Genomic DNA, 14,426 nt, shown 5'->3' with positions numbered 1-14,426 from the left:
ATGAGGATTGACATTTCTAAATTTAGAAGAAATCTCAAAATTAACAGTTCATTTTTTGCTGGAGGGGAGGGGACAATTCTGATCAAATTCAGTTCACACAAAAATAGCAAGATGTTCTTTTGCAGAATTACAAAGCATTTAACTAATACTTGGATCTTGCAGAACGTGTTATTTAAAACTTTGTAAATTTCTGTCTTTTTATTTCCCCAACAACAAGGGCCAAATGAAAACAATGCTGTAATTTTATATTAGACCGTATATCCACAGGAAATTTCACCAATAAATCTATCCTGCTGTGGCTACAATATGATGAAACATACTACATAAATGCAAGATAATATTATTATTCCTATTGCACTCAAAACCTGAACTCAGTTTAGTGAAAATTTAATCCAATTAGTAGGCCTACTCAATATGGGCAATATGTTTAATTTGTTTTTATTTTTTTTCTGCTTACAAGTGGCAGACAGAATGTCGTCACTGCGACACTCTCCAGGCTACAGTAACAGCAAAGGAAAGGTCATCCTGAAGTTCACAGCAGTGGAAGTGACCTCGCTGACTCCAGGAAGTTACTGTGGGAAATCACCGGAACTTCACAGCTCAAACCGCTCAACTACAAAAGTGAACTCTGCCCGCCCGGCAGCATCACTCTGCAATCACCTGGGCTGTCGTTTCCACTCTTCACAGTGGAAACACCTAGACCCAACAAGTGGTTCGAATAAAAAAAGGGACAAAACAGCCCTTTTTTATAACTTCGTCCACCTGTATAAAACCTAAGACCAAAGCAGCTGTAATTCTCAACATTTGCACTAGGGTTTCATCAGGTCCGGAGCTCCCTTTAACTCACACGCTCAATCTCTCTAAAATCTGCTCAAGCATTTTCAGACCTAGTCAGGAAACCCACACATTTGCTATGTCTCTGTGTTGTAAGATATGGAAATGGTCACAAATTGCTTCACTTTGCTGTCTCACTCTTTACTGCCAGAAACCATGAACAGTTTTGCTGTAGTTCTCCCTGCAAGAGGAATGAGAGCTATAAATACACCCCACATGAAGAAGCCCATTAGACATGTTTACAAACACATCCCAGGGCTCACACACTGGAACGTCTTAGCTCTTGCAATCCACGTGACTGCAACCACACAAATACTTTGAATATTTTCTTGGTTTCCGACAATCAAGCAGAGCTCCTTAAATATGGAAAAATAAGGTCTGGTTGTCTAGGGTATGGGATGACTGTAGCAAACTTAAAAGGGCTGGCACTTCAAAGACTTTACTGTCTAGTGCAGAGAAAAAGGTGAACTCGTATATCCTTTCTCTTCCTGCCAGTTCTGTGAATTCTCACAGTGAAGTACTCTGATAAGAAACTAGTTTGACATGTGCAATTCTCATGGCATGCAATGATTAGCCTGGCTCAAACAGTGTGCCCTTCACTTTCCTCTCTCTTATTAAAGCTTCCAATTCTGATTTTGCAATCCTGGGTGCTCATGGACCTCTTACCAAGTGTCAAACTTACTGCCCTTTTCACTACAGTGGGGGTGTACTAGTCACAGAGCAGGTGAATAGCCAGGAAGGCAAAAAGAGAAAGTGCAGGCATCAGGCGGATATAGAGGAGGGATTCAAGTTGTTTATTTTCACTGATTACTATACGGTTGTGATTAGTGTTGGTTTGGTTTATTTCACCGATGTGTATTCGAGTTAATTAATGTCACTTTAATTAAATTCAAACCAATGCATTAGTACTTTACTTATCATAGAGGGGGGTATATGTGAATTTGGCTATTTGGAATGGTCTCTGCACCGAACCTTGCAAATTTCGAGACCCGACTCTCTGCATCAAGAACAATTAAATAACCTGAGCTCCATCTGTAACGGACCAGCAATGCCTACTGAACCCCTTAGCTTCTAGAGATTCACAATATACACAAGAATCACAATCTCCTTCCATAGAAACATATGTCTCATTCCTGACTGAAGATGACAAGATTTAAAGGCACTGCTGAAAGATGGTGCTAAAGGGCACAGTGGGCCTGGAAAAGAACTTGAACTCTGTTTCATCAAGTCTTAATACCACTTAAAAGACATTTGCTTTGCACGCTTATTTCCTGTTGTTCATCTGAAATTTACTTTCCTGCAGCAAGAAGGGGAAACTGAAAAACAATTCTGTGACAAACCCTTCTGCTTCACTCACTAACAGCACAGTTTAGAAGTCTATAGAAACTGATAAATGCTTGAAAGCTTGTCTTCTTTGATGCAATAAAAGCACATCCTTACATTAGGCAAACATCCTTCACTTTTATATAAAACTGCTTAACAACTGATTAACGCTTGAACCCTAGGGGTGACATAATTTGGACCTGATTCTGTTACACTTTTATGTAAAGCTAAAGTACTTACGTTTTAATGTTGTCATGATAAACCTTTGTATCTGATGGCTGATTATAGAGGGGCTGAAAGAGAAGAAAATAAGATATAATACTCCATATATCTTTTATTTTCTCCTTATTATGTACAATGGGCTTAACGATTATTGACACCCGTGATAAAGCTAACCAAAAAAGTCATAGAACATAAACAGAACAGATAATGAGCTGTACTTTATGCCCAAATAATGGGAAAACTACAAGCTTTTATTATAATACAATTATTTCAAAACAAATGGTTTAAAAAGAGTGATACTATTTTTTCCTCAAAATTATCATCATGCGTGCCAATAATTCTTGGGTTGACAGAAAATAATCAGCAATTCTGGTTTACATCCTGCTGACACGGTATTTTATCTGGTAGAACACGATATTCTTGATTATGAGTTAATCAGATGTAGTTACTTTACATTACTCAGCATATTAACTTCCATGGGCAGGTTTCATGGTTGGGAGACAGGCACACCTAGAGTTAGTATTTCTTTAACAGGGAGTCTTGTGACACAGGCATAACAAAACACTTACCAGTTCAACTTTCGGCCCAAGCCCTTCAAATATCTTATGGGCTTCTTCAGCTTTTTTCTGCAATTTGAAGACAGGGCAAAATGGTTGGAATACTGGGGATGGATCAATGAAAATCAGGTGTAAAAATGTTTTATCCTATTATGATTTCAAAATTGATTCACGGCTTATAAAAACTGCTGCATCTGTAATGGGACTAGAACATTTTCACTGAACTGTAGCGCGACAAACAGGAGGCACGTGTGAATTTGATTTAAAGCAGAAATATGACTATGATAATGTGCCATCTACCAAACATATTCCATATAGTTTCATTGCTAAGGGGTGACATCAGAGAACAGAAAAATAAAAGCAAACAATCCATAATTCTTTGAAACAATTCAAACAAAATATATGAACATGGTGCATCTTATTTTACTCCAGATCTTACTTTTCCTTTAAAAATCAATTTGAAACAGCCACTCAGGGTGCTACTTGCCATGTCTTAATTTGCACCTTCTTTCAGTTTTCCTATCATTCTGCCAGACACAGACACTGAGGGCTGCATTTGTCGTTCTGCTTAAAGAAAATGGCTCTTTAAGCATTACATGGCTTCTGATATTTTCTCAGCAAACACTTGGGTTTGTTTTGTCTCAAATATGATCTCTGGAACAAATTTTCCAGCCCTTTTTTAGGCCAAACTGACTCCCAGGGCAGCTGAACTCTGAAAATGAAGACGGTCTTTCCCAGGCACTCAGAAAGGGTTCTGCTGACTAAGTGAGAGGCAGCTATTTTCTCAGTGCACGAATGTGAATTGTTCATGAAATACTCTGTCCTGGAGCTAGACAGAAGCTTATTAACAGAGGCTCAAAGGACAACTTATCAGCATACATCGACCAAGTCCTTCCATTTACATATTCCTCAAACTCACGTCTGTGCCTGGCTAACAAAGCATAGGAAACCAGCGATGGCCACTGTCAAAAATTAACTACCTTTTGATTACAAATGCAATTTCCGGCTGGTTTCTTCTCTGTACTAGAAAATAAAAAGTAAGATCCAGACATCCTGAAATAACGTACATCTCTGCTGGTTTGACACAAGGGGATTTTAAAATTGAGAGATACAACCACGTCCATGCACAGAATTTATATCATTCAGAGTCATCATGTAAATTAGATCTAACTGTGCTACTAAAAAAATTCCGCATTCTGGTTTAATATAAGCGTTAAAATTAATCCTAGATGACCCCTTTGAAGTTTCAGTACCACTAGTTGGTAATCGCTGCTTAGTGTCTACATGATGGTAGCCAAAACCAACAAACAGCAGGGTTCAATATTAGAGAACAAACACAGGGGATTGCCCAGACACAAAAATACACAGACATGAGGTTGACTTGAAATAAAGGCAACTGTGCTGTGTGTATACAACCTGGCTGCATTTTCCTGTTATCAATTAAATCATTTAAAATGTACACAGTCGGCCTCAAAGCCACAGAAGAGTCCCAGTGATGAAGAGACGGTGCTTGCGAACAAGCAGTCCTAATCGACCGGCTGAGGCTTTTCCTGCTGCAAGGGTTAAGAGTTGCCTGAACAGGAAGCCGTGCCTCAGCGACAGGCCAAGCCAGGACTTCCTGCCAGCTAGCAGACACAGCGAGGCTGAACTCCAGTAACCCCGCAGCTCTGTCAGCACAGCCAGCCATCTGTGTCCACAATTAATGAACATGACATTCGCCTCACAACCTCCTACACGTCCTCGCAGAAGAAAAGGACAGCTGCAGAAACTTCACCTGGCGCCCAGACCGAGACGCGCACGCCCAGCTCCACAGGGGCAGCGGTTTTAAAATGTCTGCAAGCGCGTTACATAACCCTGCAACCTTTCATGAAAGCACAAGATTTCATCTGAAAAGCACAATAACAAGTACCGAACACCAGGCAACCGGGAGGAGCAGTGCTTTCTCTCATTATCCATTTGTTTAGCCCTCGACTTGATTTTTAAAAAAAGAATCAACACCATCCTGGGAGGTCTTAAATCAAAACAAAAAGGAAAACAAACTGAGAAATTCGGGGAGGAAAAGGTTTATGCATGTGCAACATGTATTTTAAGAGCGTAATAGATTGTAAATGCCACAGAGATAGAGTCATTGCAATGCAGGACAGGTTCTGTGCTGTCATCATTCTCTGGGCGAGCTGAAGGTGTCAGATTCTTACCCTGTTCTCGTCGTAGATGATCTGCACGATGCTGCGGTGCTTCTGCTCCACAGGTGGTGGAGAGACCGGCTTCTCTGGCTCTACTGGCTTTGCGGCTTCCTCCTCCAGTTGTTGCTAGGAGACAGACACACAGGCGTCTCCAGTCAGAAGGGCCACGGGCCTAGCTATCTATATGATCCAACGACCTTCGGCACGGAGGAAGGCCAGGAATTGTCTCCGTCTCCCAACTAAAGGAAAGGGGCAGCTTCAACGGGAATGTGCCAACCCAAGAATAACAAGGAAAGCCACCAAAGTCAGAAAAAAAATTAAAAACTTAACTCTGGTATACAATTGTAAACCAGACTTATGCTAAATGATACTCAAAGGTGACTTCTAGGGGTGTAAATTTAGAAGTTATATATATATAAACACCTGTAACTTTTACTATTTACACGACTGATGCCTTTATCCAAGGTGACTTACTGCTACTAAAATCTAGGTTCCAGGTGCAATGGCATATAGCAAACTCACAAATAAGGAGTAGAGTACAGTGTTTAGTGCAGTGGTTTGGACTTTGTATTGGCACACATTCCCTTCTGCACAATACGGCGCTGATAGCCGAAGAGGGGAATGGCACTGGGCACACAGAGGTGAAACCCAGCACAGCACGGTCCCAGTTAACAGCCCTGCAGACACACCCCCACACCTCGTCTGAGCAATCTGTGGCAGCGTCCCGGGGCTCCACTGTGCAACACCGAGATCCCCTGGAGAACCGCACTTACTGGTTAGAAATTTAGGAATATTAAAGAAAGCCTGAAGGTGCCTAACACTGGCAAATTCACTTTTTTTTTTAGGTTATGTAGCCTAATATTAACCTACTAGTTTATGATCCTTCTTGTTAAAGACAAGCACCTCCCACTCAAAGAGCTTTATAAAGGCACAGTACAACAGAGCGTTGCAAAAGATAAAAGATGGCTAATTTAACATTCACATATCATGCCTTACTTCAAAGTGAAGTAGGTACAGTAGACTACAAGCACTCACACAAAAGACACAAGGCCGTAAGACCCAAGAGGTGCAGTGAATCGTGACCCATAATACACCCACTTTATTAACTGGACATACGAAGGAAAATATATCTAAAAGAAATGTGAGATGCAGCAGAAAAACCCACACTTTGATGCAACACAGTGAAAAGAACCCCCCTTGGTCATATTTAGAGGTAACCCCTTCAGTGGTTCTCATGTTGAGTCAGCCTGATCTTTCAATTTAATGTGCTGTGGTATACTTCCACCAAGCAAATCAAAGCCTATATTTCCATTACAAAATGGAAAAAATACAACCCTGAAAGACTTTAACAGATTACGGTTTGATTAAGTGGAATAATGAATCAGAAGCCAACTCCTCTAGTTAGAGGTCCAAGATGGTGACAACTTCACATGCAAAGCTTATGGAACCAAGCTGATCACAGCAGAAAGACAATCTGCTGTACAGAACCAAAAAAATGAAAATAAATCTTATTCTACAGCCAAGAACAGTTTGATGATTCCATTTTCAGAAAGCAAGTCAATATTCCACTAAAATGGCAAAACGTTATCATCATCTAACTGAAGAGGGAGCTGAAGAGGAAGATGATTTGGAAATGAGACGTTTTTACTGTAGTTTCTTACCTTTTTTTATTGAATTAATTGAAGACATTTAAAGAGATTAATTGAAATGCCTGGTTTTGAACCCAAAAGAAGTTCACCGAATAACATTAACAGAACACTTCCATTTTAGTTATCTCTGAAATCAAAACTCATCAGTGGGGAACATCGCAGGTGTAACAATGCTGGAAATGTAATCCATCAAGGAGAACAACTAGTAATAACAGCCATTGGAAAATGTTAACCCAGAGTGCATCAGAAATACTATTTTTCTACTCTGAAGATGCAAAAAAAATATTTTCTTTAGACTTTACACAAGCCACTGCACGAACACAAGGGCACTGTACACGTCCTACAGAAAGGAGTTGAATGAAGACAGACACTTTTTATTCCATGTATGACAGTTCATTCAGCACTTCAGGTACTTGAGATATCAAGTATGATGTTTTTTTACAGAAAACCATTTTTCAGCGATTAAATCGGACACTGGTATTACTAATGTAGCCGAAAATCCCCCCTGAGGAGTGCGTGAACCTCATAGCACATTACAGGAGGTGCCTTGTTAGTAAAATCGATGCCGGAGGAGGATTTACAAAATACTGACGACGGGGGAATGAATAAAAGTGACCTTTGTATTCCCAGCCGACTGCGAGCGGGATTCTGGAGGTGGTGCATGAAAGGCAGCCGACAGGAGGGTGGACTCGCTGGCCAGGGCCCTCTGGGTGACACACCGGCCCCTGCGGCCCCCAGGGGCTGGCAGGCTTGTACTGCTGCCAGAGGGACGGACCTCCTGCACCGGGCAGTGCTGCTCGGGGACGAGTTCAACGGCCAGCAGCGCGACGGTCAAACTACAATTCCTACCGCGCGCCCTTGTCCGGCTGCAGGGGTGGTACACATCAGCTCAGCTAGCTATAACCAGCGTCTATCAAGAACCGAACTACTGTGTTGTAATTCTATTTTTCTTACATAGCAATTACAACAGAAGTAATGCAACTATGAAACCACATATGGTGAACAACTGCCTCTAGATTGAGCCTTTAAGTCAGCGATGTGAATGCGCTCCAACAGCAGAAAGCTGGCTAAAACAGCTGACCCACAAACTGCCACATCCTGAACAAAAGCTCATAAGAGTCCCAATGTGAGCCCTTACCTGCTTCTTCTTGAGTTTGAAGATCTGCTGCTCCACCTTGGCAATTTCCCTGTCCACACGGTCCATGCTCTGGATCAGCTCTTCCTTGGACAGTTTGGACGGGGAGGCGTCCTGCTCGTCCACCAGGTGCTGGGTGCCAGGTCCCGGGGAAGAGGCCTCGGTCTTCACGTTGAACGATGTGGTCTCCTGGTACACAGGCGGACAACGAGAGAGACGCATGATCCTGAACATCACCCTGACTTTCTAGGCTCTAGGTTCTGGGAGGGGATTCAGTAAGTTCTTTTCGAAACAAAAGTGTTTGCATGATATAAAGCTCATGACACTATGGCACAGCGCTGGTGAATTAGGTGCATTTTTTATAATGATTTCCATTTTTTCATTTCCCGATGCTTATATAAAAATGGAGAATCTGGGCCTGAAACAAGACATCAAACTGTAATTTTGTGTTATTACACAATGTCCAGATAAGAAAGAACCCATTAATGCAAGATGTATCAGCAGCATCATTAAATTAAACAGTGACTCACTACAGAAAGGAGAAAACGGCATTCTCAGGTTTTAAAGATGACCAGTGTGGGTCCTCTTACCTTCTTCACGTCCGCCGAAGCCCTCAGGCCATCCGGCAGCGTGTGTGTCAGGGGCAGGACCCCAGCCGCCGCAGCACGCTGGAAATGGGCCTCGGAGACCGCCTCGATCCTCGGCCTCTTTGACTCCAAGGCCTCGTGGTCAGACTGGGAGGACACGGTGTGGAACTGCTGCTCGTAAGTGCCATGCCTCCTGTCGGGCGGCCTGAGGGAGACACAGGTTAGCACCCGCCCCACTCTGCCCCCTGCTGGAAGCCGGACGGCAGTGACCCACGCAGGAGAGATGACTCCCCAAGTGTCAACCGGAGTGCCGAGCGGCACAGAGAGGACATCGCCTGCACACTTCATGTCCTACACAACACACAAGGCATCTCAGATCCGTTTGAGAAAATCGTCTCAAATGGCAAGTATTCCCAGCTTAAAGTTAAAACTAATTACTAAATGATATCCACATCTGCATAGTGGGGCTATAACAACAAGATTACATGAGCTACAAGAGGCAGGAGGGAGAGAGAGAGAAGATAGGTGTATGCTCAGGACATCGACAGCATTTTTTTAACAAAACTAAATCTGAGCTGCCAGTGTTGACCAGATTTCTGACATCTCTGGGATATGGGTTTAAGGCTGGGCTGGGATGTAGACAGGCTGGTTTGTTGCTGTAGCAAGCACAGCATCCTGGCAGGCCAGGGCGGTGGCGCCTTGACTGGGGCAGTATGGGGTGGTTACCGTTCTGTCCCAGGGTGGAACTCCGAGAGCAGGGAGGGGCGCCTCCGGAGCTGCTGCTGCTGGAGGAGCTGGGAGGCTGAGCTGACCTCCTGCAGGTGTGGCCGGTAGTCGGGAACTGCAAACTCCTGCAAATGCGGCAAAGTCAGGAGGCAAGGGGTCAAACACGGCGTGAAGGAAGAAAACCAAGGACAGAAGCTGAGGCTGCTAGCGCCAGACCTCAACCCCAACCCTTCTCTCAGAAGTGTCTTCACCAGCCACTCCGATGCTTGTGACTTATTGCTTGCATTTGCTAAGTACGACTCTACGACCCATGTAGATGGGCCCCAATTTATCCACCACTGAAATGCAGCTTCGTTACATACAGTATCAGGCAAAAGAAGAGAGAAATGACTACACCTCTTAAATCAAGGGGGAGTACTCGAAGGACACTGTATGAATTAAACTGGAATGAACTCCCCTACGCTTACAAACAATAACCAAGTAGTCCGGGCCACAATTTAACATTTCATCCAAAACACAATGTGTCCTGTAGTAGTATCCCTTTTAGTAGAGACAAGCAGTTGTAACAAAGAAAGTGTGTAAGACCTGACAACAAAGGCCATCTTCATGACTTCCCCATAGATATTCAGCCCAGACCAAAGTGTAGACATTTTGGTAAAATGAATGTCGGTTAAGGTTATCAATTAATTGCATCAGTACAGTCCTAAAACAACTGATAAGGTTTTGAGTTTTTTTGCTTGCCCATGGGTCGCACATATCCTACACTTAATAGTCTGCTTATGCATCAAGAGGTCCCTTTGGGTCTCGAGGCATGTGGAATTCAACAGCTTTTAGAACTTGTATCACGTTATCTGAAATGCTCCCTGCATCAGCCTCAAAAAACACTAAACAAATCAAGGGTTAAGCACCTTCGCCTAAACAGCAGAATAAACTGCTAGAATTGCAAGATATTAGCTTTCTGTTTCTGTAGGAATGTGACTAAATGTAAAATACTACAAAGACGTGTGAAAGAATTCACACCAATCAAGAGAAAAAAAGCTAGGCAGTAGGAGATCCAAGAACAATCTAATGTATTTAGCATCTAATTCTTAGAACTGAGATGGGAGAATAATAGCACATTGTTCCATCTGTAATACAATCTACCACTCTACCTGCAGTGAGCCAGTTGACTTTAGTCTGCGTATTTTCAAAAGAAACACTGGAATGTCATCCAATGTCAAATGTTTTAGAGAGGTCACATTATATTATATTTGCTTCTGATTTAAAAAACATTGTTCACTTTAAAATTCTGTGACACTAAAAATTTCTTTGACCATCCTTAACATGAAAGAAAAAAGGTATTTTAAAATTGTGCATAACCGATTAAGATACTAGATTTAACCAACCTTAATCGATTAAGGGAAAATGCTAAGTTAATCTGTAACAATGAAGATCAATTAAAAAAATTGATTTTAACATGGTTATAGGCAATTTTGGAGGTTCTGTGGGCTCAGAGCTAACCTAATTATGACAATCATATGGATCTTGTGCGCCTGCTTAAAATGGTTTGATTCTAAGATCATCCTGACAGTGGCTTTTCTGTAATCCTATTAAAACAAGAACTGTGCCAGGAAATTTCATCTCATCTCCAAGATTCCATTCAAGAGACTCGCCACTTCTGCATACATATAAATCAGCATGGCCATAGATGGCTCACTGGAGTAATCACCAGACGGGCACAAAACAACTGCCAGGTCTAAATTTAAACACAAAAATGCCAAGCACCTTTATTTCTGTACACTCTCCCTGTTTGTCAGACTTGATCATATAGAATAAAGTTCCCATGCACATCTCTGCACTGTTCTACTGCTAAACTCACACGTACAAGGCTCATGAAGAAAAATGCAGATTGCACTTGAAAGTTCCTGTGAGATAAATCTTTCAATGACTGCAGGTGTTCACCCAACTGATAAGTACTTAGAAGAAAACTATGAGTCAGGAGGTGTGCTCCTGATTCATGCTCTCTGGACACTGTGCTCGTGCGGTATCTGGGTTACCTGATGGCGCGCTGTGGTGAAAGTGTACTGGACTGAGTGAGGGGGGTAACGGCTCTGCTCGGTGCTGAAGGCCCCCTGGCCAGCAGGGTATCCCGAGCTGGACATGACTGCGGGCCTCGTCGGTCACTGCAAACCTATCAGGGCCACCGGGGGAGAGAGCATCCGGGGAACCACCTGGGAAAAACAAGAGACAAGCAAACAAGCTTATTCCCCAACGCAAACAAACGCGCACCCTCATGAAACCCACACAGCAACCTCACTGACGGTCTGGGGTTTTCGTGGAGCGAACTCCTAGCACTATTAAGAGAGGAAATGCAAAACTCCAACCCAACTGATGGCAAAGAGGAAGCGAATTCCAGCAGATGACGCATAACTCCTCCCAAACAACTCACACTATACAGTTGTCTGAACGTAAGCGAGCTGGGGGAAAAAAAAAAGATGATTTTTAATGGGTAATCACAATTCATGAGTTGTCATAGGTTTGCTTGCCCTGCAAGCAGCATTTTGTTAAAGAGCTGGGAGTTGCCCACGGGCTCTGGGGTGCTGTGTGCATCCTCTGCGTGCAGTCCTGGGGCGGACACACAGCTCCCCACCGTGGATCAGCTCCTACACGGAGAACTGTCCTGCCAGAGCTGCTGCTGCTGCTGCCTCAGCACAAAGGAGAGCCGGGCCTTCATTCACATCTACCTCACAACAAAGGCCATTCGCCGTGCCCGCACTGGGGCTGCCCTCCGCCCAGCCGCCATGCTTCATCCAGAGAGCTGCCTGGTTCGGGAACACGCTGTCCATGTGATTCAATTACACAGCGGATCAGATTGCAGGTAAATACAGTACCAGCACACAAAAGGCCAAGGAACAAGAAACCGCATCAATCTCCCCATCGCTCAGTAGCATCTTACTGGCTTTTTCCCTCCTTGCGTGTGGCCAAAACATTCTGCAGATATGAGCCTCACAGTGACAATTAAAATCATTTTCCGTAACGGCTTCAAATCACATACTACATGAAATACCAAGAAGTCATTTTCTGCTTCTGCATGACCAGCAATTTGAAGAGTTTGTGGTTGATGCTTAAAATGTTCTGAACAAGAGTTCTTCTCATTCTTAGCTAAAAACTATAAATGCATACGGTCAGGAAGTGAATAAATGATAGAAAATAAAAAGGAACCTTACTTAGCATCCCATTTGTAAATCAAGGTTCCACAAACAAAATAACCCATTATATCGATTCATTTTGGATTCAGAAACATTCAGAGAATTAAAGTTTTAATGAAAGTTTGACTAAACAGGGCACTTTGAATAATGCAGAGCACACAACAAGATAGAACAGCATTCAGAAGATGCACTTGAATATGAAATTCTCTTTTAAGCAAGCCATCTTCCTTCATTAGAATAAAAACATGGAATAGCTGAGGAATGATGGTTTAGGCAACAGATTACAACTCTTACGCCAGCACAGGATCGGCAACGTGCCGTCCATAAAAATTGAGCAGCGACTGCTTTTCACAATTTAAATATGAAGCAGCACGCACAGCACTGCCAGGCAACAGAAACGTCAGCAAGTGCCCGAGCCCACTCCTCAGCTCTCAAGAAGACCTTCCAGGCTTCGAAAGCGCGGCGTGGCCAAGGCACTTCAAACCAAGGACTTGACAGGAAAGTCTGATGCAAGAACATCATGCAGGGCGCCGCGAACAGACGTGGGAATCCCAGAAAGAACGAAACTCATCAATAAGAGCAGGACATGCTCCCGCCTCCTGACTCCACCTAACTCTTGATTTCACACAGGAAATCACGAGGAATCACCGAGGGACACTTTAAGTCCAGAAAGAGCGCACTGGCTATAAATACACAAGACTATTTAGGGATCATGCAGATGTCTTGGTTATTGCTTTAACACCTTTCCTGGTGGCCCTGACTGTAAACAGACTACGATTAGGAGCAAACATACATTTTCAATATCATTCTGATTAACGATGAAAGTTACACTAATAAAACTTTGAAACAATTGGCCATGCAGTGATGGAGACTTCCTACAGCGCAAACAGAACTGGGCCATGCATAGGGTATTTCATTCACTAACTGTGACCAGGACTACCCTACCCACAAGTGGCCCCTGGGTGGTCTGGAGATAGTCGGGACATCTGCAAGTGTGCAGTACCGCCAGTGACAGATGCTCTCCTTGTACAGATGAGCACCAGCTCCGAAGTGTGGCGAGAGAAACCATAACCTTGTCCTCTATGCTGGTGCAGGAGCCACACAGGCAAAACAGCTTGATCAAAAACCAGCAATTTAAAATGGGGAGAACACAAAAGAATATTTATATATATTTATTGGTGATGGTTACAAGTGGTGACTCCACATTAAAAAAAAAAGTAAAGCTAAAATATATTCTTATTTTCTCTGCTTCTTTGAACTGGTTCCTATAACTGCTTACTGTAGACCTACAGTATCTATATCTGCTGCTGCCTGGGCTTTCCTAAATCAGCTTTCAGCCTTGAATTGTAATATTGCGGTATGCATCTGTTGCACCAATAGACAAAAGTTGGAATAATTCTCAAGATGCACATGCTAAATCCAAAAAATTCTTGCATACTGACACCACTTGGTATTTTTGATTGTTAGCCTTACATTCATGTCAAGCTTAAGTAGACTAATGTTATGAATTATCTTATTAGGACTTAAAACAAGCCTTGAATTTAAAAATAAATAGAATCTGACAGCAAAAACTGCTATATTGTCACAGATGGGGTAAACAAATGCACTACCTCATTGCAAGTCCTATGAGGTACAACCCTTTCCCTTTAAGAAAACAGTGCTCAACAAGCTACATCACAGTTCCTTAACACTCCAATTTTTTAAATGCTGATTTAAGTTTGCTGGCTCGCTTTGCCAGATCTGACCTAAAAACACAAACGAAAATTCATCCGTAATTTCACTGTTGCTCGGATCGTCTGGGGTGTCATTTTTACCCCGTAAATGGCATACCCCTCTTGGGAAAGCTGCCAACAAGCACTTCCTTCTCCCTGAGCATTCACAACAGTTCCTTTCCTCAGCTTACACTGCGCACACCACCACGCTCAAGAGAAACGCATGCGGTCTCGTATGGTTTCTATGCAAAGCTGGAAGTCTTGGTAATCTCCAATAATCCGGTGTAGGTATATAAAAAGATCTGACATC

The 14,426-nt window shown here is 42.9% G+C and overlaps 1 protein-coding gene across 11 annotated transcripts in view; it reads right to left on the bottom strand.

Moving 5' to 3' along the window:
- ncor1 (nuclear receptor corepressor 1) overlaps window positions 1-14,426 on the bottom strand; it is a 71,583-nt gene that overhangs the window by 53,571 nt on the left and 3,586 nt on the right. For all 11 annotated transcript variants that reach the window (XM_069184508.1, XM_069184514.1, XM_069184507.1 and 8 more), the window contains exons 2-8: window positions 11,253-11,426; window positions 9,217-9,341; window positions 8,494-8,695; window positions 7,907-8,092; window positions 5,132-5,245; window positions 2,949-3,005; window positions 2,398-2,450 (exon numbers count right to left, since the gene is read on the bottom strand). In XM_069184508.1, coding sequence (XP_069040609.1) covers window positions 2,398-2,450; window positions 2,949-3,005; window positions 5,132-5,245; window positions 7,907-8,092; window positions 8,494-8,695; window positions 9,217-9,341; window positions 11,253-11,357 — 842 coding nt within the window. In that variant the 5' untranslated portion in view covers window positions 11,358-11,426. The remainder of the gene's footprint in view (window positions 1-2,397; window positions 2,451-2,948; window positions 3,006-5,131; window positions 5,246-7,906; window positions 8,093-8,493; window positions 8,696-9,216; window positions 9,342-11,252; window positions 11,427-14,426) is intronic.

The sequence above is a fragment of the Lepisosteus oculatus genome, chromosome 26 (genome assembly GCF_040954835.1).
Source record: "Lepisosteus oculatus isolate fLepOcu1 chromosome 26, fLepOcu1.hap2, whole genome shotgun sequence".
In the NCBI taxonomy this organism is placed as follows: domain Eukaryota; kingdom Metazoa; phylum Chordata; class Actinopteri; order Semionotiformes; family Lepisosteidae; genus Lepisosteus; species Lepisosteus oculatus.
Note: the sequence above shows the minus strand (reverse complement) of the source record. Positions and strands in the feature narration are given on the sequence as shown.